Source organism: Mastigoproctus giganteus, chromosome 11, assembly GCF_048544385.1.
Source record: "Mastigoproctus giganteus isolate SK-2022 chromosome 11, ASM4854438v1, whole genome shotgun sequence".
NCBI lineage: Eukaryota > Metazoa > Arthropoda > Arachnida > Uropygi > Thelyphonidae > Mastigoproctus > Mastigoproctus giganteus.
This window is the reverse complement of record NC_143585.1, coordinates 145,517,021-145,544,622: the sequence shown is the minus strand read 5'-3', so window position 1 is coordinate 145,544,622 and position 27,602 is coordinate 145,517,021. Positions and strand designations below refer to the sequence as shown.

Genomic DNA, 27,602 nt, shown 5'->3' with positions numbered 1-27,602 from the left:
GTACTCATCAGAGCCATTAGACCTATAACACACTCGTATGCTCATATTTACCTTCCCAGTGCTTATGTCACACCAAACGGACTGAAAATTGTACTGTTCACCCATGTCAACTGGATGCACTGCTTTAGATTTTGTATTTCTTAACTAACACATTAACCCCTTCCTATCCTGTCAATCCTTTCTGTACAAATTGTACTCCCCAAATCCAATTCTGCATTCCTTATATCTGTGTGACACTCTCTCGGAATTTAATAACATATCCAATAAATGCACAAAATTCTTGCTAATCTGTGACTAACCCTCAGGGTTCAGGTTATACACCAATGAGCCAAAACATTATGACCACCTACCTGATATGATGTTGGTCCTTCATGTGCATCCAAAACAGCTCGTACCCGTCAAGCATGGATGCTACAAGATTTCTAAATGTGTCTGCTGGTATCTAGTACCAGCACGTAACCTTTAACTCCTGTAAGGTCCGTGGTTGAGATGCTGAAGATCGGAGTTGCTGTTCCAACAGAAACCACATGCTCGATGGGATTGTTGTCTGAGGAATTTGGAGGCGAGGGCAATACCTGGAAGTCTTCCTCATGTTCTGCGAACCAGTCTCGAACAATTCGGGCTGTGTGGCATTGCGCATTATCCTACTGAAAGACAGCACTGCCAGAGGGGAAGACTGTTGCCATGAAAGGGTGTACCTGGTCAGCAATGATGTTTAGGTAGGTGGTAGACATCAGAGTGCCCGGCACATGGATGACTGGACCCAGAGTATCCCAGCAGAACATCTCTCAAAGCATGACACCGCTGCCACCAGCTTGTTTTCGTCCCACCTTGCATCCAGGTGCTATCACTTCGCCAGGTAAACGACGCAAATTTACCCTTCTGTCCACATGGTGAAAAGAAAACGTGATTCATCGGACCAAACAACCGTCTTCCACTCACTCAAGGTCCAGTTTCGATGCTCACATGCCCATTGTAGGCACTTTTGCTGGTGAACCGTAGTTAGCATGGCCATTGGGAGTGGCCTGCAACTACACAGCCCCATTTTCATTCCAGTTACCAGCGAGTTGCACCAGTTGCCCTTCTGTTGCCACATACCATCCGGGAGAGCTTCGTCCATCTCGAGCATCGATGAGCCATGGTCATCCAACACCTCACCACCGGTTCGTGGGGTTTTTCCTTCCCTGGACGACTTTCAGTAGGTACTAACCACAGCTGATCTTGAGCATCCGACCAGCAGTCAATGCCGTTTCGGATATGCTCTGACTCGGTCGTCTGGCCATTACAATTTGGCCTCTGTCAAACTTGCTTAAGTCTGCTGCCTTTCCCATCTGAAGAATAAGAGTAACACTGATTAACAGAGCTCAGTATCAGGTGGTTTTTGTACCGTGTCTCGACCCGCACATGTGCCGTAGTTCACTTGCAGTTGCTTTGATTTGCATAACGACTCGCTGGTCATAATATTTTGGCCCATCGGTGTATCTTAAAAGGCCCCCATTATAAGACATTCTGATCTGCTCTATATATCTGTACAGTTGCTTGTCATACTATTCAGTCATTAGGCCTATAATTCATTATGCCTATGAATGTCATATTTCTACAAAGAATTTAAAAACTGTCCAAGAATGTTGTAGTCACCTTTATGAATGGTCCTCTGTAGCTGCTGCAAACAGATAAGTTTTCCTTGAAATTTTATTGTATTTTTGATTAGTTAACCTGTTAATTTGTTTTTTACAAATATCTTAAATAGGCTTAGTAGCATTTCTTAGCTTATTTTTTAAATGTAGCTAGTGATTTTGTAAGTTATAGCTCACAAACCACTATCGGTATGTGAGCTCATACTGCTATCGTGCTGGTGTTTTGATGGGAATATCATAGCGTAACCAGTAGCTCAGAAGAATATTAAGGTTTTAGTTATAATAATAAGTATTTTTAAGGTTTGAATCATCTTTTGGGCATATATCTTTTAAATTTTATCATATTTTTGATTAGTTAACATATCAATTTGCATTTTAAAAATGGATTAAATATGCTTAGTAGCGTCCGTTAGCATATTTTTAAAATTTAGCTAGTGACTTTGTAAGTTACAACTAGCTACTCGTACCACTATGATATTGGTGTTGTGGCTGGATTATCATAGCATAACCAGTAGCACAGAAGAATAGCATGGTTTTAATTAAAATAAGTATTTTGAAGATTTTAATCACTTTTTTGGCTTATATCATTTGCATTTAGTTAAGGATATAACTGATTTAACATTGTGATTGTTACAGTATAGCGTAACTTAATAATGTATATCTTGAACTTGATGGCTAAGGTATAACATAAAACTATACAGCGGAATATGTATTACTGCATCAGCTTATAGTATTGTATAATCAAGTATAGTATAGTAAATGGAAATCGTGCCCCAGACTAGAGCAGCAAAGTAATTTTCACAAAGTAGTGGGAGTGCTGTGGCTCTGCAGAGAACCAAAGGGAGCGATTCTCCAACGCATTACAAAGCAAAGTTTGCCATGAATTCTGTCCTTTCGGTTAATTATAATGGGATGGAAGTCTGGTGGAATAGACTTCCATCCCTTGTCGTGGAAGTTGATAGCCTAAATAAGTTTAAGGCTCAGCTGGACAGGTATTTTGAACGAACAGAGGGGTGAAGTGGAAGTGGGTTTTTTTTTTTTTTTTTTTTTGGCTGATGCTGCATAAGCTTGCTTTCTTGCATCAAATGCCTCTACTAATGCTAATGCTAAGGCAGATTACAAGAAATCTTTGCCAAGCAATGCAAAGAGAAACAATAAAGACTTTACTTATGAAAACTCTAGAAGGAATGAGTTGAATCACATTGGTCTACTTGACATTGACGGTTCGATTGTTGATGAACCAGCTGAGGGAGCTGACAAACTGAATGAGTATTTTGCGTCTACATTTACTCCACTTCCCTATACTGCAGGGTGTATAGGGGAGTGGAGGCCAGAAGTTATCAATCTCTGGCAGGGAGCTAAATAATTTTTGTTAGAATTGAGAGTAAAGTGGAGGAGAAATTGTTGAAATTGAACGTAAGGAAGGCACCTGGGGTGGATGGGATCCATCCAGTTATATTAAAGGAAGCAGCAAAAGATGTAAGCAAACCCTTAGCCATAATTAATAAAGCTTCCTTGGACTCAGGGGAGATCCCCATGGACTAGAGATTGCAGATGTGTCCCCAATTCAGGGGAATCAAAGGATGACACGAGTAATTACAGATCTGTTAGTCTAAGTTCTGTTAGCAAAATAATGAAGTTGCTGATTAAGGGAGTGATTCAGGATCATCTAGACAAGACTGCAGTTATAGTTTAGACACATCATAGGTTTGGTAAGGGGTAGTCTTGCCTGACAAATTTAATTGGATATAAGGTATAAGGTATCTTATTTGACAAACTTGACAAATTTAATTGGATACTGTGATGTGGTCATAAAGGAACTTGATGCAAAAAATAATTTTTATATTATATTCTTGGATTTTAGGAAAGCTTTTGATACTCTGGTGCACAGAAGACTACTGGAGCAGTAGTCTTCTACAAATTGGAGCAGTATGGCATTTAGGGTAAGTTGCTACAATGGATAAAAGGATGGTTGAATGGGAGAAGAGAGAGAGTGGTTATTAATGGACCCTGCTCTTCATGGACTAATGTTATTAATGGAGTCCCACAGGTTTCACTGTTAGATCCATTGTTGTTCTCAGTATTTATCATTGATATTGCTGAATGTATATCAGGGTTAATGTCTGAGCTTGCAGATGACACAAAAGTTGGCAGGGTTGTTAATGACAGTAATGATAGTATGCTGCTGCAACAGGATCTGGAAAAGTTGAGCAGTTGGGCTGAGAGGTGGCAATGAAGTTTAACATTGACATATGTGAAGAACATATGGATAGCAGTAACCCCAGAGTAATGTAAAGTCTGTTAGTTGTCTGATGGCACCAGGGGGTTCCCCCATCTCTGCGTTGTATTCTTTGTGAGTGACACAGATCTCTGTGGAGGCCAGAGATTTAAAAAGTGTGTGGGGCGTGGGCTGTTGTCTTCTATTGTTTCTCTGACCATTTAGCCGTTGGGCCCCTATTGGGACCCACCGTTGCCCACACTTTGCCACGAGGAGACAGGTCAGGCACCCAGTAGATTATTTAAGTACACTAGCAGGCTCCACCACCTAATTTCCAATGATTTCAGTGGCAAGACCTAAAAAAAAAAAAGGGGGAGGGGGTGTACACTAGAATTTGGCCAAAAGAGATTAGAATTTGGAACGTTGATTAGAATTTGGCAGCATTGTTAAGGGGTGTACTCGGTTGGTTTAGTGAGAGAAGGGGTAACTGAAAACTGGGAAAATAGAGAGAAGAATAGGGACGATAGAATAGGCCCAGAGTAACGTATCAACTGGGTGGTACTGCACTTGTAGTGGAGAATGAAAAGAACACACACCAGCATTGACACGACACCATGAGTAACTCATGGTGTCTTGTCAATGATATACAGGGATTTTGCTAGCAGGGATAATGGGATGGATGAAATACCCCTTGTATAAGGCAATGGTTAGGCCACACGTTGAGTACTGCATACAGGTCTGGAGGCCTGATTTTAGGAAGGATGTAAAGTTGCTGGAACGAGTACAGAGATGGGCAACAAGATTAGTGAATGGAACAAAGGGTTGCTCTTACGAAGAAAGGCTTAAGTTCTGCAAATTGCAGCTTCTGGAGACTAATCACCTGCGAGGTGATCTAATTGAGGTCTATAAGCCGTGAATGATTTGCACAAGCTCAGTGGTAATGGGATTCTACTTCTTGCTCAGATTACTCACTACCTGAGGGGACATAAATTCAAATTGAGGAAAGACAATTGTAGAATAGATGTGCGGAAATTTGCCTTTAGCCAGTAGGTGGTTGATAGTTGGAACAAACTTCCATCTGTTTTAAGTGGAGGTCAGTAACTTAAATAAGTTCAAGGCAGAACAAGACAAACATTTGGAGTAAATGGGTGGATGAAATGTTCAGGTTTTTTTTTTTTGTCTTTGGCTGATGCTTTATTAGCTTGCTTTCTTCCATCATATGCCTCTACTAATGCTAAAAGCCCTTCCATTTGCTCTTGAACGTTTTCATTACATCTTTCTTTATACTATGTAATGAACTATGATCATTTAATCACAGCAATATACTATGATCATTTAATCCTAGTAGATTTTGAATTGTAGATTCTTAATGCATGAAGGGTTGCTGCTGATAATAGGATCAAGAGTGCTGCTTTCACATGTTGTCTTTCTAATATCCTGTTTTAGGAAACAGTCATCCAGTAAATTTCTCACTAGTGTGATTATGCGCGTGTGTGTGGATGCCTGATAATCAGATTAAAAGTATTGCTTCTTCTTGTTGCATTTATATTGTAGGACACAATCATCCAATTAATCCACAAAAGTCTTGTTCTTTGTGACTAACCTTCCAGGTAATATCTGGAAAGCCCCTCATTATAAGACATTCTGATCCACTCTATATATCTATACAGTTGCTTGTTATACTATTCATAGTTATTAGGCCTATAACACACTCCTACTGTCATTTTTATTTTCCCTGTGTTTGTATCACATCAGGCTGGCTCCCCATTGCAGCTACATGTTATCTGGATATTCAGCATTAGATTCGATGTGATTCTTAACTGAGGCATAAACCTCCTCTTCTTGTCCTGTTTGTTCTTTCTGTACACATTGTACTCTCGATATTCAAATTCTGTGTCACCTTTATCTGACTGACAGCATGTCCCAGATATCCACGAATGTCTGTATTTGATGAGCACTTCCTGTTTATTTATTATGCTGCTTGGTGTACATGCACTTATACATGCAGCTGTTGTTATCTCTGTAACCTAACAGAGCCCATGTATTTGTTTATTCCACAAAGAAACCCAACAGATCTTAAACTCCCGCACATCATTTTCCCGGTTGCTGTGTGTTCCAGTAGAAGTAATGCAAGAATGGCTTACACCTCTACAAGCAGCTGGTGTTAATCTTAGTGGGCGGGTGGGGGACAGAGCTAACAGTTTTCTGACCTACGTAAAATTACCTAGATAGCATCATCAAATAATCTTGTTGTTATTTGGTTTTTAGGAGCATTAGCAACTAAGGCGATATTGCTCCAGGGATATGCGATGGTTATTCCCTGACCTTTCCGCATCCTCCGTATTTGGTGGTCATGGGCTTGAACTCCGGTCTAATCAAGAATCGTGTACTACTCACTGCTGCTCCTGCCCACCTGGCTACGGAGGCGCCAAAAATAATCTTGTCCCCCCCCCCCCCCCCCGTTTAAGTTTATACTACATCTGTTAACAATCATAGGTATCTGAAGGACTGGATTGAATGACAAGGCTCTCATCATATTCTGTGTGCAGGATTGCACACTTTGTTTCAGTCCTAAATCACGACATTTTTTCAATATTTATCTTTACTTATTAATTAAATCCTTAGACTTCCTACTCTTAATATCTTTAGTGCCAATGTTAACAACACCTTTTGTGCCCTTAAAAGGTCATAGCTACTCTATAATGTGATCAACTTCAGCCCCTGATAGGCATATCCTCCTCCTCCTTCTGTTTTTTTTACCTGTCTGTTTTGCACTGTATATTTCCTGCTTTCTTACAATTGAGTCATCAACTATATAGCTACATTATGTGGGTTTTTTTTTTTTTTTTTTTATCGTATGGTGTGAGCAATACATGAAAGAACCAGTTTTTTCCTGCTTCCTTCGTGTATCGTGGCCATGAGATCCAACCGGATAGTGCGGCACCATTTGTGATATCCAAGCCAGAGGCGGGAATCGAACCGACGACCTTTGGGTGGCTAGGCAGGTACTTTACCCACCCTGCTAGCCCGGTCGGCATTATGTGGTACCAGTGATCTCTGTTGTAGAGGATATTGTTGTGTTCTCTGATATTGAATCAACTGGCTGGGCAGATGATTCAGTAGCAGATAACCCCTCATATTACCCCATCAGAATGCAGAATAGAATCTTCACTCAACATTCTCATACTCTTTGCAAAGAACACACACACGCACGCACACACACACCCTGTTGCTATATGTCTTGCTAGAGGGAGCTTTGCAAAATGAGAAGAAAGTAATGCATGTAATGTAATTGTGATTTGCCAGAGTATTTCCACTACTTTGAGCCTGTTACTTTGCTGTTGTAGTCTGAGGCATGATTTTACTCAAAATCTAATTTGAAATCGGCACACAAAACTAACAGATGTGAAAATAATTATACTGTTAATCTCTCTAATTTGATAGCAGTACAAACTATGCTACTTTAGATTATCAGATAGTTCTGTTATATAGTAAACTGTAAATGCTATTACATTTTAAATAATTCTACTGTGTTTCTAATTTCTTAGCTGAAAACAGAAAAGTATGTCAGTCTATAAGGTTAGAGGTGCCTCCGTAGCCAGGTGGGCACTAGCAGCAGTGCGTAGCACATGCTTCTTGATTAGACCGGGGTTCGAGCCTGTGAGCCACCAAATACGGAGGATGTGGAAAGGTCAGGGAATGACCACCGCATATCCCCGGAGCAATATGGCCTTAGTTGCTAATGCTCCTGAAAACCAAATAACAACAACAATATAAGGTTAGAACCTTTTAACTACTAATTGGTAAAAGTAGAATAGTGGTCATTTGAACAATTACCACTATTCTAATTAAGTTGTTAATCATGACACACAATGTTTATACCGAAATTATTGATACAAAGCTTTTATGAATATTAAGTTGTAACTTACTAAATCCATAGGTAAATTTAGAAATAAATTAACAAACGTGACTAGGACTATTAAAACTATTTGCTGAGAAAATGTTTAGGTATGTTAATTAAATAAAAAGACAGCAAATTTTTTCAAAAACTTCTGTTTCTGCTATCTCACAGTTAGCTCTGTCAACGAATCATTGTCTGTGATTGCATTCCTTCATTAAACTGAACAAGTGGAAGTCAGAATTTACTAGATTCAAACTGTAGGAGAAATGTGGCCTACACATCCAGTGCATTTTTGTATTTACTGGAAAAGGCATTTGAGGATAATCATTTTCATAACATTTAATGCCGACCGGGCTAGCCAGGTGGGTAAAGTGCCTGCCTGACAACCCAAAGGTCGCGGGTTCGATTCCCGCCTCGGGCTTGGATCAAAGTACTGCAAAAACCTTGGAAGGTGCATTATGGCCACAGAAGCCTATGCGCCAACAACTACCAAAAGAAATAAATAAATAACATTTAATTATGAAACAATAATTAAAAAAATTTAATTATTGTACCAGCACTCGACAATAAATTTGACCAAATATGCAAGGGAACCGACATGAAAATCATAGCAAAACCCATGAACAAATTATACACATTCTTCAGAAATCAACCTTCAAACACCACATTCCAATCACAGCATGACCTAGTATACAGCATCCCATGCAAAAATTGTGACGCTGTTTATGTATCATGGGAGTGGCACAGCTTCGAGCAAAACAACACCAAGCTTTGGTGCGGGCGGGTTGTTCAAATGCATCGTTACTTTCGTTTCACTCAATAAATGAACGACATTCATTCAGCTTTAATGAAACAGAAATTATAAATATTCAACACAACTACCACAAACTTCTTATTGCGGAAACCTTAGAGATGAAACTACATGAAACTTCAATCAATATCCGTAGACCATTCCTGTTGTCCGATGATTGGTCACTTATACGCATGAGTGAAAAACAAACACTACAACATAAGACAAAAGTTTGGATTAATTGTGAGTTGCTCTATTCCTGTGAACACGACGCCCCAAAAAGTTCTAGTCCGACTTAAGGAATGTAGAGAAAAATCCCCCCCCCCCCCAATATCCATTAAACTTTTTCATACCCCTAAATTTAACTCTAATGTCAAGCTACTGGACCAAAGAAAATAATCGGTCCATATTTATTAAGCGGTTTAGACCTCCAAAATTTAATTTATTTTATGTCAATCCACGTAATGGTTTCCTTGCTGCCAGAGGTATGGTGTTTGAAGATAGAAGTCTTGAGCGCTCAAGGTTGAGACAGAGGGGTCTGAAAACTACAGTTCTGATAGTGGGGAAGATGTTCCACATGTTTTGTAAAATTGATATCGCCTTCCCAAAGAATTATTAGCGCGTTGGACCAGGAGAGTTGGTTGGAAAAGAAGCTCCCTATGTCTAAAATAAAGGTAATCCCTGTTGTTTCATAATATAATAGAATATAGGAATTATCAAGCATTTAATAGCTCTCTATTATCAAATAACATTTAATGTAATTGTTTTCCACTTGACACTCATTTGACAAGGACTGGTTCCCATTAGTCTGGAAGAATTCTTAAAGGCCTCTTCAATTTAATGCATTCTCAGATGGAAGGATGGAGTAGGGTTTCCTCCCATGTGGTATTCTTAGCCTGTAGAATGAGAAAATCAGCTTGTTTTAGCATGGAATGAGCAAATCAGTCCATGAACACTTACCCCTGCAGACATAAAAAGTAAAAGTAAAGTGCAGCCATTATCAACCCACTGCAGGATGGAAGCCTCCTCAACAATTCATGCTGAGGGAAATGGACCATAATCTGCCACGCTGGTCCAGTGCGGGTTGGTAGATCGACGCTATTCAGCAGGCAGGGGCTTGAACCCCGGTCTACTCAAAGAGCGTGTGCTACTGCACTCCCGCTCCTGCCCACTCGGCTACAGACATATTGTGCAAATTAGCCTAGGATGCAACATGTTCTCTGCTTTAAAAAGGGTAATTTTTGTCTCAAATCTGCATACGAACTTTTTTCCATCTTTAACCTAGGCTTTATATAAGAAATTTTGGTTAGATTTTTTTTTTTTTTTACTAACAGTTTCAGTTCCAAATCTCTATAAGCCAACAAAAAAAAAACAAAAACCCTAGCATTCTTTTCTCTGTTGGAAGTAACTGAAAGAATTTGTTTGCGACTAAAAACGTATATTATTATTGCCCTTATATTATTTCTCCCTGATTGTGGGTTCCACCTCATGACGGGTATTGCTATCAAGTACACAGGGTGGTTGTTGTTATGTCTAGTGTTACTGTTGGTCGAGGAACTCTGACTACCCTACAGGTTTTCTGGATTGCGACTTTCTGAAGTTCCTTGTAGGTGTTCGCTGTGGGACCTATTGCTACTAGGCTGTTATGTAGGGTCTTTTTGGCACCATTGCCAACGATGATCGGACCATCCCGATCATCGTTGACACGATGATCGGGATGGTCCTTACTTGTTGCATATGCCACATCTCTTTGATCTCCTGCCTTAGGTTCATGTACGTCCTGATTTTTTCCCCTTGGGTTTTCTGCAGGTTGCCAGTGTTGGGTGCTACTATGTCAATCAGATAGGTAGCTTTAACCCTCTTGTCCTCAAGGGTTATGTCAAGTCTGTTGTGCGGGATTGCCTTATCCGTTATTATGGTGTGGTCCCAGTACAGCTTGTGGGTTGGGGTCTCTAGTACTGCCTGGGGTTTGTACTTGTAGTACGGTACACTTTCTTCGATCAACTGGTATTTCCTTGCTAGCTTCTGATGTATTATCCTGGCTACTTGGTCGTGTCTATGAGTGTGCTCAGTGTGGGTGATCACCTTGCAATCCGCGGTGATGTGTTGGATCGTTTCTGAGGCCAGGTGCCATTATTGATATGTGTCATCAAACACTCTGGCTCCTTGGCGATGTATTTTCTATAGTTCCTGGTGTTAATTACCTAGTCTTGGATGGCGAGCATGAATCCTTCAGTCTTGGCGAAGAGCATCCTGCTTGTGAGCCGCGCATTGGAAGCACTTTTATCTATGTGATCTTGAAGTATCTTCTCTGCCCATCTTTCTAGCTTCGTTTGTGCCTCCTGTTTGGGAGGGGACTCTTTGCTTAGGTACTGGATAACTCCTTGCTTAGGTACTCCCATACTGGATGAAATAGTGATGGATTTGAATGAAATTAAAAGCACATTACAATACTTTTTTTTTCCAAACTGGTGTCAAAGTTAAAATTGTAGATTTTACTTCTTTACCTGGGTGAAACATCCGAACTACAAAATATTATGTCGAAGAAAACAATAGATAAATTATCCTTACAAAACAAAATTGTTGTTCTGTGTGCCGATAATACCAACACAAATTTTGGAGGTTGTAAAAATAATGCATGGAGAAAAATTGAAAATGAGGTGGAGTGGGAGATTATTGATTGTGGTGCACATATTATTCACAATTGTCTCCAATGTGTTGTCATTTGTCTACCAATTGATATTGATTGTTTTGCAGTTGAAATATACAAATACTTTTTTTATATACACAGTCAGAGTCGAAGAAAATTTTGTCTTTAGGTCCATCAGTTGACAGAATTTTAAGCATGTTTGAGGGATTTTGTTCATATTTTCTTTCTTAAGAGATGTTGTTGTCGTTATTATTTGGTTTTTAGAAGCATTAGCAACTAAGGCCATATTGCTCGGGAGATATACGGTGGTCATTCCCTGACCTTTCTGCATCCTCAGTATTTGGTGGGCACGGGCTCGAACCCCGGTCTAATCAAGAAGCGTGTGCTACGCACTGCCACTCCTACCCACCTGGCTACGGAGGCGCCTTAAGAGATGTCTTTTATGTTGAAAAAAATTACTTGAAGATAACCTGTTTGAAATTATGGTTGTTATTCGCAAGAGATCAAGTTGAAACTTAATCTGTTTTGTGAATATATTCCAAACATACATTAGTTTTATTGAAAAAGATATTATTTCAGCTACAGAAGTAGCTATTAACATAAAAAATCTTACAAACATATTAGAAGCCAGAAAAAACAAACTTTTTATAACAGATGTTGAAAATGTTAATAGACGGAGGTGAAATTAGTAAGTCAAGTTTTTTGAAGTTGTTAAGAACTTTTATGAAACCAGATTAGAATATGTAAACAAGTGGAAATGCAGCTTGTGAAATACCGAAAAATTTAAATGGATATTACTGAGAAAGGTACCTGAATGGAAAGAAATACTGGACAGTTTCGATGAGGAGCTTATTACACGAACAGGAGCAGACGAAACTCACAGATTTGATCAGTGGTCACTTATAAAAGCAATAGTGTCAGGCAGTTGGACATGGAATAAAGAAAACATTTCTGTATCTGTATCTGATGGGTTCAAATATTTTCTGAAATGAGTGAAAAATGTCTAGCTTTCCAGGATTTTAGTAATGTTGTGGAATTTGTTCTTTGCCTGCCTGGAAGAATAGCATGTGGACTAAAGAGACATCCAGATTAAGTGTTGAAACTTAGAAAGCCATGTTAATTGTAAAGCAAAATTGTAATATGGAGTGTGATAATTTTTACGACAAAATCTTAAAAACCCAAATTTTTTTACGCAAAATATATTCTGAAAAATATTCTTGCTATGAACTTGTTGATGTACAGTCCATCTCCACATCTACCAAAAAAAATTTTGCTGAATATTTTTTTCTGCTTTTTCCGAACAACATTTCTTCTCTCTGTCCCGTTTAGCCTCAAGGAATTATGGTCAGCCTAGTAGTGGCAAATGATGCAAGAAAATTATCATCAGCCAAAATCTTGTGATTTAATTACTTTTTAGTTTATTTAGTGTGACTTAGTTACCAAAGTAGCGTAGTTGTCTGTGTTTCTGTTTCTTTTTCTGTCAAAAAGACATATCTTTGGTGGATTTTATCCCTTTTAAATCCCAGATTACGACCTGTTAGTTTAACTTCTGTTCCGGGTAAAGTAATGAAGACACTGCTCAGAGAAGTACTCCAGTATCATCTAGACAAGACTGCAGTTAAAGTTCAAATGGCATGGGTTTGTTAAGGGGGAAGTCTTGCCTGACCAATTTGATTGGTTTCTATGTGGTCACAAAGGAACTGGATGCAAAGAATAATTTTGATATCTTATACTTGGATCTTAGGAAGGCTTTTGACTGTTGTACATGGAAGACTGCTGTACAAATTGGAGCAGTGTGGCATTGGGGCAAATTGCTTCTATGGATAAAGGAATTTTAGTGGGAGAAGACAGAGAGTGGTAATCAAGGGCACTGCTCTTTATGGACTAATATTATTAATGGAGTCCCCAGGATTCAGTGTTACATCCATTGTTGTTTTCTGTATTTATTAATAATATTGATGAAAGTATCAGGCTTAATGTCTAAGGTTGTCAGTGTTGTTAATGACACTAATGAGAGTATGCTACTGCAACAGAATCTAGAAAAGTTGAGCAGATGGGCTGAGAGTTGTCAACTGAGGTTTAATGTTGACAAATGTAAAGTAATGCATATGGATAGTAGTAACTCCAGAGTAATGTATCAACTGTGTGGTACTACACTCAGGGTGGTAGAGATATGAAGTTTTCTTTGCAGTGGAAACAGTCTGGAATAGTAGCTCATGATGTCTCATCAACGATATACAGGAATTTTTCTAGCAAGGATAAGGAGGCGATTATGCCCTTGTATAAGGCAACTTTGAGTACTGTAAACAGGTCTGGAAGCCTCATTTTAGGAAGGATGTAGAGCTACTGAAATGAGTGCAGAGAAGGGCAACAAGATTAGTGAACGGAATAAAGCAGCATTTCCCAAACGTTTTTAGTCACAAAACACTTTTCATCTCACAACATATTCACGGAACACTTACGAAACACAAAATTAGCAGGAGTCAAAGAACTGTTTGCTAATATTTTATTATATAAGACACACTGTGCATCAGGAGCATCTTTATTTCCAATGCATGTAAAGCCAAAATTCAAACAACTGTCATACACTTTCGTTTTGGTCTTTTATTAGTTGATTCTTGTTTTTTTTCACTTCGGATTTTTTGGGGAACAAAAGGCTGCAGTTGTTCATCCTCACTTTGAAGTGTTGACAGTATTGTGTTCGTTTTCTTTGATCACAGAAGTACTTTGCTTCTCGTTTTAAAGTTTCTTTTTTCAACCACAAATCCATGGTCACATATTTTAATACTGTAATAATATTTCAAAATACTAATAATTATGAAAAAAGTTTATACAAGGAAGCAAGTTTAGTTATGATATCTGTTCGCTTCCACCTCTCCTTCAACCCGTGTACTCTAGACTAAATCACATACGAATGGCATATTAGATCACCATATTGCTACATTTTTGTAGATGTCATTACCTCTATGCATACTTCTCTGTGCAAAGCCTCCCAAGATAAAGTGTTCTGCAGTCTATTTGATTATTATTCTATACCAGTATATTAATAACTAAAAAAAATTATGTTAAATATTGTAATGATACAAAAGTGGTGTAAGCTACAAATATGCAAAATTTATTTATTTTTATTTTATTTTTTAAAATTTTTAATTACGATTTTTCATGGAACACTTGTTCACATCGCACGGAACATAGTTTGAGAAATGATGGAATAAAGGGTTGCTCATACGAAGAAAGGCTTACGTTATGCAAATTAGTATCTGGAGACTAGGCACCTGCGAGGTGATCTGATTGAGGGGTACAAGGCCTTGAATGGTTTGAACAAGCAAGCTCAGTGCTGATGGGTTCTCTTGCCCAGATTAATCACCTGAGGGGACATAAATTCAAATCAAGGAAAGACAGTTGTAGAATAGATGTGTGAAAATTTTCCTTTAGCCAGCGGGTGGTTGATTTCTGGAACAAACTTCCATCTGTCGTAGAAGTGGACAGCTTAAATAAATTCAAGGTAGAACTCGACAAACATTTGGAGCGAATGGATAGGTGAAATGGGAGTTTTTTTTTTTTTTTTTGGCGGATGCTACTTTTTTGCATCACGTGCCTCTGCTAATGCTAAGATGTCATGACCTTGTCTACCGATGACGCTGATTTGACCATCTTTAGAGTGGGTGAATCGTCATGCTGTCATTACTTCTAACAAGAAATTTTCAGAATCTGCTTGATAAGGAGCAAAAATTTGCTTTGGGGTCATTCCATGCCAAGTGGTCTAGGGTGTCCACGTGACATAAACCATTGCATTTTTTACAATGCGGCCTAAAACTGGCACCAAAAATTTGTCGCAACAAATTTAAGCAAGACATTTGAAAGTCATAACTTTAAAATAAAAACCTTTGGTACCTTCTTCTTTGGACATTCCACTTATCAACTGCATGAATTCAGTCTAACTAAATATCAGCTCTTATACTTGTTTTCTGTATGAGATATTTTCCTTCAAAAATTGACTCAAAATTTGAAAGTCAAATTTGACCTATCTTAAGAAGCAAATATCTTAATGTGGGACACCTTCAATTTTCTAGTTTTTGCCACCACTGGAAAGAACAGAGTTTCAGCTACAAGGATTGTGGTTTATCTATTTTATGTCTTTGCACTTAAGACCTTAAAATTAAGCCTAAACATCAAGTAGTTTTATGTGCCATATTGTTATTTTGTGATATCTTTTTTGTTGCAGAACACTTCCTTAATCCTGCCTAGTGTTTAGAATAGAATCTAGAGTTAAATTCTAGAATTCTAGAATATTCTAGAAGAATACCCAAGAATTATAGAATATTCTTGAATTCCAAAAAAATGAATTGGTGGAACAATAAAACGATTGGCAGCACGTGTAAGTCTCCAACGCCCAATTTAAAACCAAATCCTGGCACCAAGAAACATGTTTGAATTTTGTGACAAACATGTGACTGGAATAAAATTCTGTTTTGTTTTTAAAGTGGAAATTGAGCAAGTAAGGCCATTTCAAGAGAAAAGATTCATATAAGTCATACCATTGCTGGAACGAGAGAAAATCATCACTTTATTCCTATTGATGCAAGACAAATTCGTGTTTGCAGAGTATCAAATGACACACCATCATTTGTAGCTCATGTAGATCAGACTAATGAAACCAATATTCAGTATGTGCCAATTGTTAATTTACAAACTGGCCAATACATTGCCTGTATTTATGACAATAATTGGTAGATTGGAAATATTTGTGAAATTCATTTGAAGGACATGATGTTATTGGTAAATTTCATGCACATGGAGCAGTCACTCATTTCACTGGCCTGCTAGACAAGATGTCTGTTGGATTAATGAACAAAAAATTATTGCCAATCTTCCAGCTCCAAAAACAACAACAACAATGGGACGATAGCTTACCTGAAGTAGTAATAACAACCGTCAATGAAAAATTCCAGTCCTACGAAGCAGTGATTTAATTTCTTTGCACTCACTTGCTTATTTCAAATTGTATTGTGTTTTAAATAAATTTTTTTGCAGTTATAACTTCTTTCAAGCTTAGAAACCAATAGAATATCATCTTTATGCTTGGAATCCTGAATAAAGACCACTTTTCAGGCTTGGGAAGTTGCACTAAAGAAACCCATGAAATTTCTTTTCTTGCCATTTGCACCCCCATTGTAAAAAATACAGATATTTTTGTGCATTGGCAATATATCCTTTCTCCTTAAACCAAAGGGCAGAGTAATTGCAGAAAATTTCACTCTTGTAAATGTAATAGTTCTGTCCTTATTGAGATGTGTAAAATATAAAATGCTTAAGGCCATTTTTTAGGCCTTAAGTTGCAAGACACAAAACTGAAAAACCACGATTCTTGTTGCTTAAAACTTGCTCTTTCCAATGGTGGCAAAAAAGAGAGAATTGAAGGTGTCCCACATTATGATATTTGCCCCTAGAGATGAAATTTTGAGTCTATCTTTGAAGGAAAATATCTCATCCAGCAAACAAGTATAAGAGCTCATATTTAGTTAGGCTGAATTCATGCAGATGTTAAATGGAATGCCCAACGAATATGGTACCAATGGTTTCTATTTCAAAGTTATGACTTTCTAAAGTCTTGCTTAAATTTGTTGCAACCAATTTTTGGTGCCAGTTTTAGAATGCATTGTAAAAAATGTGTAGATTTTTGAGCCTGGACACCAAAGGTTTTGCATTCTCTGCCAAAAGTTAACTAGGTATACCAAGTTTCAGAGCACTACCTCTCACCATTGTGCAACACTAACACTTAAAACTGAAAATTTTTTGTGATTTATTTCCCATAATACAAGTGACCTCCACAAAAAAGTTGCTGGTGTCTCAAGAATACTATATTTTGAACTGAATTTTTGGAATCATCCTTTGAAATTTTGAATTGACAGTAGTTAAGGTGGATGTCAAAAGGTAGGGTATCTTTGTGCAGTAATTTTTGTCATACCTAATTCATTTGTTACAATGTTTTGCCCCTGTTCACTTGAGATGCCTGTAGCCTGTAGAATTTTTGTAAGTTATTTGTCAATCATCCATTGCCATGCCATGAAATTTATTGATGTTTTCTGAAGTAGTTGCTATTGATGGACTTCCACTGCAAATTCTGTTTTGGGCCCCATTTAAATTACTCACCAAAGTTTTGATTGTTGCATTTGATGTAGAAGATTCCTCTAAATATGTGTACCATGTCTTCTTGAATATCTTTGCTCTTAACTCCTTTTTATAAAGATATTTTTGTACATCAATGTTATATTTTAAATTTTTGCAGGCTAAAAAGTATTTGTATAAAGATTCATATCAAAAAAATATATATATTCACCAAAGGCTAGAAACTTATCGAACTATGATAAATGTCGAGTGTGTGAAATATAATATGAGCCAGCACACGAGGGGTATAAGTAACATATAAGCTAGCAAGCAGGGCCTGCTGTGTTTAAACAGAATTAACCGTGAATATGCAGTTTGTTTTCCTTAGCCGACCGGGCTGGCCAGGTGGGTAAAGTGCCTGCCTGGCAACCCAAAGGTCGCGGGTTCGAATCCCGCCTCGGGCTTGGATCAAAGTACTGCAAAAACCGTGGGAGGTGCATTATGGCCACAGAAGCCGATGCACAACAACTAACTAACTAACTAACATGTTTTCCTTAGAGTACGTGAATTATCATTTTATGTACAGGTTTTGGAATAGTCACACACACACACACACACACACACACACACACACACACACACACACACACACACACACACACACACACACACACGCTGCCATTGAAGAATATGTACAACAATTTCCATAGTGTGGAATTTGAGATTGATAAGTGGCTCATTAGCATTAGTAGAGGCATTTGATGCAAGAAAGCAAGCTTATGCAGCATCAGCCAAAAAAAAAAAATAAATAAATAAAAAAATAACCACTTCCACTTCACCCCTCTGTTCGTTCAAAATAACTGTCCAGCTGAGCCTTAAACTTATTTAGGCTATCAACTTCCACGACAAGGGATGGAAGTCTATTCCACCAACCAACCACCTGCTGGCTAAAGGCAAATTTCCTCACGTCTATCCTACATCTGTCTTTTCTCAATTTGAATTTATGCCCTCTCAGGTGATTATTCTGAGCAAGAGGAAGAATCCCATCAGCATTGAGCATGCTGAAACCATTCAAGGCTTTATACACCTCTATCAGATCACCTCGCTGGTGCCTAGTCTCCAGACACTGTAATTTGCAAAACAAGCTTTTCTTCGTAAGAGCACCCCTTTGTTCCATTCACTAATCTTGTTGCCCTTCTCTGTACTCGTTCCAGCATCTCTACATCCTTCGTGAAATGAGGACTCCAGTCCTGTTTACAGCACTCTAGGCCTGACCCATTGCCTTACACAAGGGAATAATCACCCCCTTATCCCTGCTAGAAAAATTCCTATATATATCATTGACAATACACAATGAGCTACTCTTGCAGCCCGTCTGCACTGCTCAGAAAACTTCATATCTGCCTGCACAACCACCCCCAGGTCCCTTTCATTCTCTACCGCTGTCAGTGTGGTACCACAGAGTTGATACATTGCTCTGGGGTTGCTGTTTCCCATATGTAGTACTTTACATTTGTCAATGTTAAACTTCATTTGCCACCTCTCAGCCCAACTGCTCAACCTTTCCAGATCCTGGTGCAGTAGCATAGTGTCAGTAGTGTCCTTGACAACCCTGCCAACCTTCGTATTGTCTGCAAACTTGGACATTAAGCTTGATATACCATCATCAATATCATTTATAAATACAGAAAACAATAATGGACCCAATACTGAACCCTGAGGGACTCCACTAATAACATTAGTCCACGATGAGCAGTGTCCATTGATTACCACTCTCTGTCTTCTCCCCCTCACCACCCCTTTATCCATAGCAGCAATTTGCATTCAATGCCACACTGCTCCAATTTGTGCAGCAGTCTTCCATGTGCAACAGTATCAAAAGCCTTTCTAAGATCCAAGTACAGTAATACCCCGAAGTTACGCGATAGGTGGGTCCGACGAAAATTGCTTAAGTCGAATTCGCGTAAGTCGGGGTAAACTTTGCATATAAATACATATAAATTTTGTTTAATTGGGACCAAGGACTAACAAAAACACTAGTTTAAAAGAAAAATATTTAATAAAATTTCAGTTATTTATACATATTAATACAAATCATGTATTAAAAAAATAAATGAGTTACGTAAAAAAGTTATTTCGACGTTGATGTCTTCATAAAATCTAACAAATTCGTCTGATGACACAGCGCCTTCTTTTTTTCACGCAGAATTTCTTCGTAGCAAGCTAATAATTTTTTATTCCTTGCTTTGTAGCTATAACGCGTTCTTCGTTTGAGTCTGTTTTCTAAAATTTTTAAGCCCTTTTCAATTGAGCTGAGACCTTCTGTCAAGCTTGCAATTGTCATGTGCTTTTCTGGTGGAACTGGGTCTGAAGTGTCGGATAATTCAGTGTCGTTTTGCTCACGCATCTCTATGAGCTCATTCATTGTCAGCTTCTCACTATGTGCATCCAACAGCTCATTGACATCATCACCATTGACTTCCAAATCTAATTGCTTGGCAGGATTAACAACTTCTTCTATCATATGAGCGATCATGATCAGTTTCTGGCGTTGTTTTCGTCTCGTTTTTGAAAAAAAATGGACAAAGTTTCTTTCAGACACCATTCAATGTTTTTTTGTGAATTTCATCCCAAGATTCTTCAATGATTCTTACGGCATCTAAAACATTGAATTGTTTCCAAAAGTCTTTAACAGATATCTCACTATTTTGTCTCATAGCTTCATTCAAACGTGCAAATGAACGCCTCGTGTAGTAGGCCTTGAATGTTTTGATGACTCCCTGGTCCATCGGTTGAAGCAAGCTGGTTGTGTTTGGAAGCAAAAACACAACTTTCACATGTCGGTCAAAATTAATTAGGGTGGCAGGAGGGTGACCGGGTGCATTGTTAATAAGAAGGATCAATTTAAATGGAATCTGTTTAGACTTGCAATAACGTTCGACTTCGGGTATAAAGTGGTGACCAAACCAGTCCTCAAAAACGGAAGCTGTCACCCCAAGCTTTATGATTTGACTTCCAAATCACTGGTAAGCTAATTTTAGATATATTTTTTAAAACTCTTGGGTTTTTGGAGCGACAAATTAAGAGAGGTTTTAACTTGCACTCACCAGCTGCATTCCCGCTGACCATCATTGTCAATCGGTCTTTGGAAACCTTAAAGCCTGGAAAGTTTTTTATTCGTGAAAACGATGTAATTTCCGACAAAAGTTGAGCACGAATTCGAACGCACACATATAAATATGACGGTTGGAATGCAAATTCTTGTATATGTGTGCATCTCATGCGGCAGCAAAGTTGAATTTTGTTCATCTTTCGCTCTCACTCTCCGCCATTACACCGTATATCGATAGCATACGAAAAACGACCTTGAAGATAGTGGGCGGCAGTGTTGGCAAACGAAAAAATCAAGATCCGCATAACTCCGAGTTCGCATAAGTCGGGGTATTATTGTATATAATATCAAAGTTATTCCCTGCATCCAGTTATTTTTGTGACTGCATCATAGTATCCAATCAAATTGGTCAGGCAAGACTTCCCCTTAACAAACCATGCAGTGTCTGAACTATAACTGAAGTCTTGTCTAGATGATCCTGCAGTGCTTCTTTAACCAGTGCCTCCATTAATTTTCCAGGAACAGAAGTTAAACTAACAGGTCTATAATTACTTGTGTCGCCCTTTGATCCTCCTTTGTGAATTGGGGTCACATTTGCACATCTCCAGTCCATGGGTACTTTCCCTGAGTCCAAGGAAGCTCTCATAATTATGGCTAAGGGTTTGCTTACTTCCTTTGCTGCCTCCTTTAATATAACTGGATAGATCCCATCCACCCCAGGTGCCTTTCTTGTATTTATCTTCAACAATGTCTCCACTTTACTCTCAGTTATTACAAGATTCTCTAGCTTACTGCCAGAGTTGAATACATCTCTGGCATTCCCCTCGCTGAATAACTCCTCATGTGTGAATGTCGATGCAAAATATTCATTCAGTTTGTTAGCTACCTGAGCAGGATCATCAACAGTTGACCCATCAATATCAAGTGGACCAATCTGATTCATCCCCTTCCTTCTAGAGTTTACATAAGTAAAGAACTCTTTGCTGTTTTTCTTTGCATCCCTTGCCAAAGATTTCTCGTAATCTGCTTTCGCCTGCCTAACCTCCTTTGTAACTTGGTTACAGATCAACTTGTATCTATCATAGGCTTCTGTGTCATGTGTTAATTTGTATGTATCCCATGCATTTTTCTTCTCTGCCATATGTCTCATTAGTTCATCTGACATCCACTAGGCCTAAACCTTGAACAATATTTCTTAGTTGTTATGTAAAGCCTAGTAGCTTCCAAGATAAGTTCTTTGAATGCTTCTCATTTTGAATTTGCTGTTGGTAACATCATCAGTTGGTCCCACTGTATAGAATTTAAATACTGTCTCAGTCCATCATAGTCGCCTTTACGAAAGCAATAACCCTTCCCTTTACCCCTGATGGTAGTTACCTCTGAGTAAATCCCACTTCAGCACACTGTGATCACTGCCACCTAGTGGTTCATTTACCTGCAGATTCTTAATGCATGAAGAATCACTACTGATAATCAAATCAAAAGTATTACTCCCTCTATTTGCCTCCCGAACATGCTGATGTAGAAAACAATCATCCAATAAATCCACAAAAGCCTTGCTAGTGTGTGAGTGACCAGCCCCCAAATTCCAGTCAATATCTGGGAAATTAAAATTCCCCATTATAAGATTCTCTGATTTACTGGCCCACTCTATTTCCCTGTACAATTTCTTATTATACTCATCAGAGTCAATAGGCCTATAGCACACTCCTACTCTATTTTGATCTCCCAATGCTTATGTCACACCAAACTGACTCGACACTGCACTGTCCAGCAACGTCGACTGGCTTCACTTCCTTGGATTTTATGTATTTCTTAACTAATAACATAACCCCTCCTCCCTTCCTATCCTGTCTATCCTTTCTGTAGACATTGTACTCCCCAAATTCCAGTTCTGCATTCCTTATATCTGTGTGACACCACGTCTCTGAAATCCCCACAATATCTGCCTTTGATGTTTTGAGCAATACCTCAAATTCATCAAATTTATTTACTAAACTCCTAGCATTGGTGTACATGCAAGTATACATGCACCTGTTCTTTTTCTTAGCTACCCTAACACAACCCATGTGTTTACTTGTACCCCCAATGATTCCCAGCAGTCTCTGAAATATCCTGCGTCTTATTTTCCAGGCTGCGGCTCATTCCAATAGAAGCAGTGCAAGAATCACTTTCACCTCTGCCAGTGGCTACTGTTAATCTATTAGTCCTTGTATCCCCCCAATCTAGCAGTTTTCCGACCCACCTTACACTGCCTCGATAGCATCAGCAAACATTCTTGCACTCTTTCTATTTAAGTGTATCCCATCTCTGTAGAAGCAGTCTCTCCTGTTAACAAGTACAGACCAGGCTAAAAAAAATTCTACCCCTTGAGCCTTGCACAATCTTTCCAGGGCCGAATTGATCGACAGGGCTCTCATCATATACTCCCTCCTATGATGTCTGGGCAGAATTGCAGACACTTCAAATTCAACCCCAGTTCACGGCTTTTTTTCAACAGTGACCTGTACTTGTTAAGTAATTCCGCCGGTCTCCTACTCTAATATCATTAGTGCCAACGTGTACAACTATATCACCTTTTGTGCCCTTAAAAGATGATATCCGCTGTACAACGTCAATGGCTCATTGCCGTGTGCCATTGTTTGCTCAACATCCAGTACTACACGATATAGGTGAGGAGGAAATCCTAGTTAAATTATGTAAATTGTACAGTGTCACACAATTTTTTTCAGATACTCATAGCTCAGAAAATCAGTAACTGGTCGGCAAAAAAAAAAAAAAAAAAAATATCCTTCCCTGTTAATATATTCAGGGAAATTTCTTATTAATTTGATGTTGCTGAGTTCAAATATGGTAACCATATTTCTGCAACACAAACCAATTTTAAGGGAGAATGGATTAAAATCAAAGCTAAGTTTCTAGTAAAAAAGATTTCATATATTTTAAGAAAATGTTACCTACAGGACTAAATATTAAGCAATGGGTGTTAACCTTATTCTGTTTGCAGAAATGTTTATTTTATAACAAAACACTTATTTTGTTGTTTTTGTCTTTTGTAATTGTCCATTCAAATCTCCCGTATGCGATTCCAACAATAGTCTGCCAACATATTTGGACTCCATTTTCCCTGGTATCTCTTTTCCATATTAGAAATATCTTGATGAAACCTTTCATCATGTTCATCGAAGACTGTTCCCAAGTTTTCAGGGGGGAAAGTCTAAATCGGAATGTAGGAAATGAAGCTTTAACAATATGTTGCCTCCCAACTCTGTATGCTAAAATTAGCTCATCCACAATTTCACTGTAATTTTGTGATTTCTCATTGCCTAAAAAGTTCCGGCAGATGTTTTTGAATGCCTTCCAGGCCCTTTTTTTTTCTGTAGCATTTTTCAGTGAAGTCTTAATCTTAGCAGTTAATCTTAATCTTGGGATGCAGACTTTTTTTGGTCCAAGTTCAACTGTTGTGATTCAGATAATTTTTCTTGGTCTTTGCAGAAGTGTTGATTATTTGGGTGTAGATGCAGATGATTAGAACTTATATTTTTGCAAACAGCAGTCAGTTTGTGAATAAAAACTTTGATAGTTCATGTTGATATTATTGTACATCAAAGAAGCTGTTATATATGTTCATTTAAAACATTTTTGTTTCTTTTATTTTTAGGAATACTATCAGAAAGACATTAATTCTGGTATATTAAGTAATACTCAAGTGAAAAAGGTAAATTGTTAGACAAATTTTTATGCTCAAATGATATGTTGAAACATCTCAATTCATATAAAATCCATTCAGAATGCCATAAATAATTTTAATTAATAATTTACAGAAATTGCTTGCAGATTGGTCAAATTCTAAACAATTTGCATTGAGGTGACATATGTAACAATTATGTGCCAATATATTATATTTAAACATAAATATGAGGGTGTACCCAAAAGTTTTTGTACTGAGTCGATGCAAAAGAAATAGACTTTCTTTTGTTACTGCTCATAGCTGTCCCCTTCAGAGTTGTACCCTTGTGAGGTTATTCACTGGGTTCAGCATTTCTGCCACTGCTGGAAACAACGCTGGAAGTAATTTTTTATGGAATTGCATGCAGGGCTTTCTATGATTCTTCTTCAATCTATTGGAAACGATGCCCTTTTAGCTGGGATTTCATTTTTGGAAACAAACTGACAAGAGGCCAGATGAGGTGAGTAGAGAGGGTGGAGGACAATTACCACATTTTTATTGGCCAAAAATTGCTGCACAGAGTGTGTGGGAGCATTATCATGGTGAAAGAGCTAGTCCTTGTTCCGCCATCATTCAGGATGTTTTCGGCGAACTTTACCTCTAAGATGCTTCAAACCTCCAGGTAATAATACTGGTTAACTGTTTTGGCTTGAGGTGCAAATTCATGATGAATCCAGCCCTCACAGTTGAAAAAGATCACTAACATGCTTTTGATGTTGGACCTGACTTGCTTCACTTTCTTTGGACAAAGTGTAAAGTATGTTAGTTGTTTGACGTCACCAGGATTTTTCCCCCATCTCCGCATTGTATTCTCTTTGTAGGTGTGACACAGAACTCTGGAGGCCAGAGATTTAAAAAGTGTGTGGGGAGTTGTTCATTGTGTAGTGTTACGTTCTGTTGTTTCTCTGACCATTTAGCCATTGGGCCTCTATTGGGACCCACCATTGCCCACACTTTGCCATGAGGAGGCAGACTAGGCACCCAATAGATTATTTAAATACTCTGGCAGGCCCCACCACCTAATTTCCGAGGATTTCAGTGTCAGGGGCTCTCTCTCTCTCTCTCTCTCTCTCTCTCTCTCTCTCTCTCTCTCTCTCTCTCTCTCTCGTTTATTCCCCTTGACTTATGGCCGTATTACTTTTCCTCTGATAATTATTCTAAGTGAGATGATCATTGGGCTAGGACGAAATCCGTGCTCTCGGCAAATTAAGTGCTGTTCTAGCACTTAATCGCTGCAGCGTTGGATCGCGTTGTGATTTTAAGATTGAGCGACACAAAGTGTCGACCCAATCTCCCGCTTTTACCTTTACTGGTTCATACTTGTATCTACTGGTGTATGAGAATATGGGCAGGGAGAATGAGACATTATGTAGCACATAATAACATTTATTATAACAAAAGAAAATGTGTGTACAGACTTGCACTCAGTCTAGTTGTTTGTGTAAAAGTAAAGGTATGTATGTATTGCTTCAAGATTTCTGTTCATAACAACAATATTGTATTGGCAAAAACATCTTTACAACATACTGGATTCTAGTATCACTGGAACTATTCCTTCAGTAGACTTATTGTTTGGCTCTGGTTTAACAAGCTACAACATTCACAAAACACTTCAACATAGAACAGAAGAACTTTAGGCAAAGTGCTTTTGATGTGCTCATCACTTTAGACCATCTTACATCCATTCTGATGTGAACAGGCTCACTCCCTCCCGTTTCTTATTCCCACAGCACCTTGCTGTAAGATTCTGTGTACCAATTACCAATTACCATGGGAGAAATTCCCTTTCATTGTTAAATTAACAAAGATTAAATATTTAGGAAGGAAGCATTAAAATGGTATCTGATGATGTTATGTTCTAGGTTTACATTCACACAAATGAGATAAGGGCTGCTTACCAGTTAAATCCCTTGCCTCAGGACAGGTTGTGAGACCTCCTTCCCTCTGGTAGAAACTAGGGTGTGGTCTTCTGAGCCATGTTTCCTTTGTCTCAGCTTCTCCTCGGCCGTTCTTAAAGCTGGAGTGATCCACAACTGTAGAACCTTCCCTTCACATCGTTAGGACCCTGGACGTTTGACGACAAGACATTCCACTCTCCTGCCAGTCTCTGTTGGAAAAGCTAAAAGGTCTCTCTCTCTCTAACTCCCTCTCCCCCTTGGTGCCTCCCAGAACTCCTTATATACTAACATTATCTCGTTCTACGTCACAAGACAAAGTCATCCAAGAATGCCCATTTACAGTGACACTACCATTTTTGGTAAGTGTCCCACGAAATCAACTGGACATTCCTGTCTCCGCTGAAGCCATAAATCCGTTTTTAGTACCATTGTGGGCATGGGAACTGAGATGATCTCCTCTCCTTCCGCTCTGTTGGTGAGAGGCCAATGACAGGGAACTAGGGCGAGGGATTGTGCAAAGTTTCTGCTCCCTTATTGTATTAAACGTAAGTTCCAAATGAATATAGTTTTATAATTTTATCCTACAGATTCCTGAGATACGATTATAACAATAGAATAGTTTATTTTGGGTAGACCGAAGAGTTTAATTTCATTCGGAAAGTTTTAAAGAAGCATCGTTTTAATAATTTAAAATATCCTAAGACACTGTATTAGCTACTTGTCAGTTAATAAATTCCACCTGATTATTGAGAGATCCAAAACTCTCGGTCTAACAACGGCCTATTAAAAAGGGGGGGACACTAGAATTTGGAAAGGTCAAAAGAGGTTTATGAGAAAGCAGTTGGATTTAGACATTGATTAGAATTTGGTGGCATTGTTAGGGCATATTCGGTCGGTTTAGTCAGAGTTGGGGGGGGGGAGACTGAAGGCTGAAGGGAAAACAGGTAGAAGGATGGGCAAGATAGAGTAGGCATCCCCAAAGAGTTCAGTGGGGACGAGCCCCACCAGGCAAAGTATGGGCTAGGCAGTAGTGGAGCTAGAGACCATCTTCCCCCAACACACCCGGGGATCAGGTTTTAAAGGGGAACTGGGTTTGAGTACCCAGTTCAGATTGCCAAATGGCTTGTCGACAGCAGAGCTGCAGTATGTCCCCGTCGGTGATCTTTGTCAGGTCCATGTAAATGTTGAATTCAGTAGGATGGGTCATCCTGCCCCAGGGAGTAGGATATGTTAGCTGGCAGTGGGGGGAACAATCTCCCCCACTGCAAATGGGGGAGAGACATTTATTTCTTTCATAATCTACATTCTATTTTTATACTTTTTTCTTCTGTTTTATATATATATATTTTTTTTTTTTTTTTTTCACTCACTCATTCATCTTTTTCTCACATTCCAGGGGGCTGCAATTGTGTGTAATGTAATTTTAAATACTAATGCTAAGTTAAATAAGCAAGAATATCTATCTATCTGTGTTTGATTTAATACGGCCTTGTCGTTCCCATTTTCCGTTTTGAAAGCTGAAGATTGGGCATCTTCAGCTTTCAAATTTTTCTTTCTC

At 38.6% G+C, this 27,602-nt stretch overlaps 1 protein-coding gene across 3 annotated transcripts in view; it reads left to right on the top strand.

Annotated features, from left to right (window-relative positions):
* LOC150078498 (tRNA:m(4)X modification enzyme TRM13 homolog) overlaps positions 1 to 27,602 on the top strand; it is a 376,145-nt gene that overhangs the window by 79,753 nt on the left and 268,790 nt on the right. For all 3 annotated transcript variants that reach the window (XM_090385143.1, XM_090385144.1, XM_090385145.1), the window contains exon 4: positions 24,078 to 24,134. In XM_090385143.1, the coding sequence (XP_090241269.1) occupies positions 24,078 to 24,134 (57 nt within the window). The remainder of the gene's footprint in view (positions 1 to 24,077; positions 24,135 to 27,602) is intronic.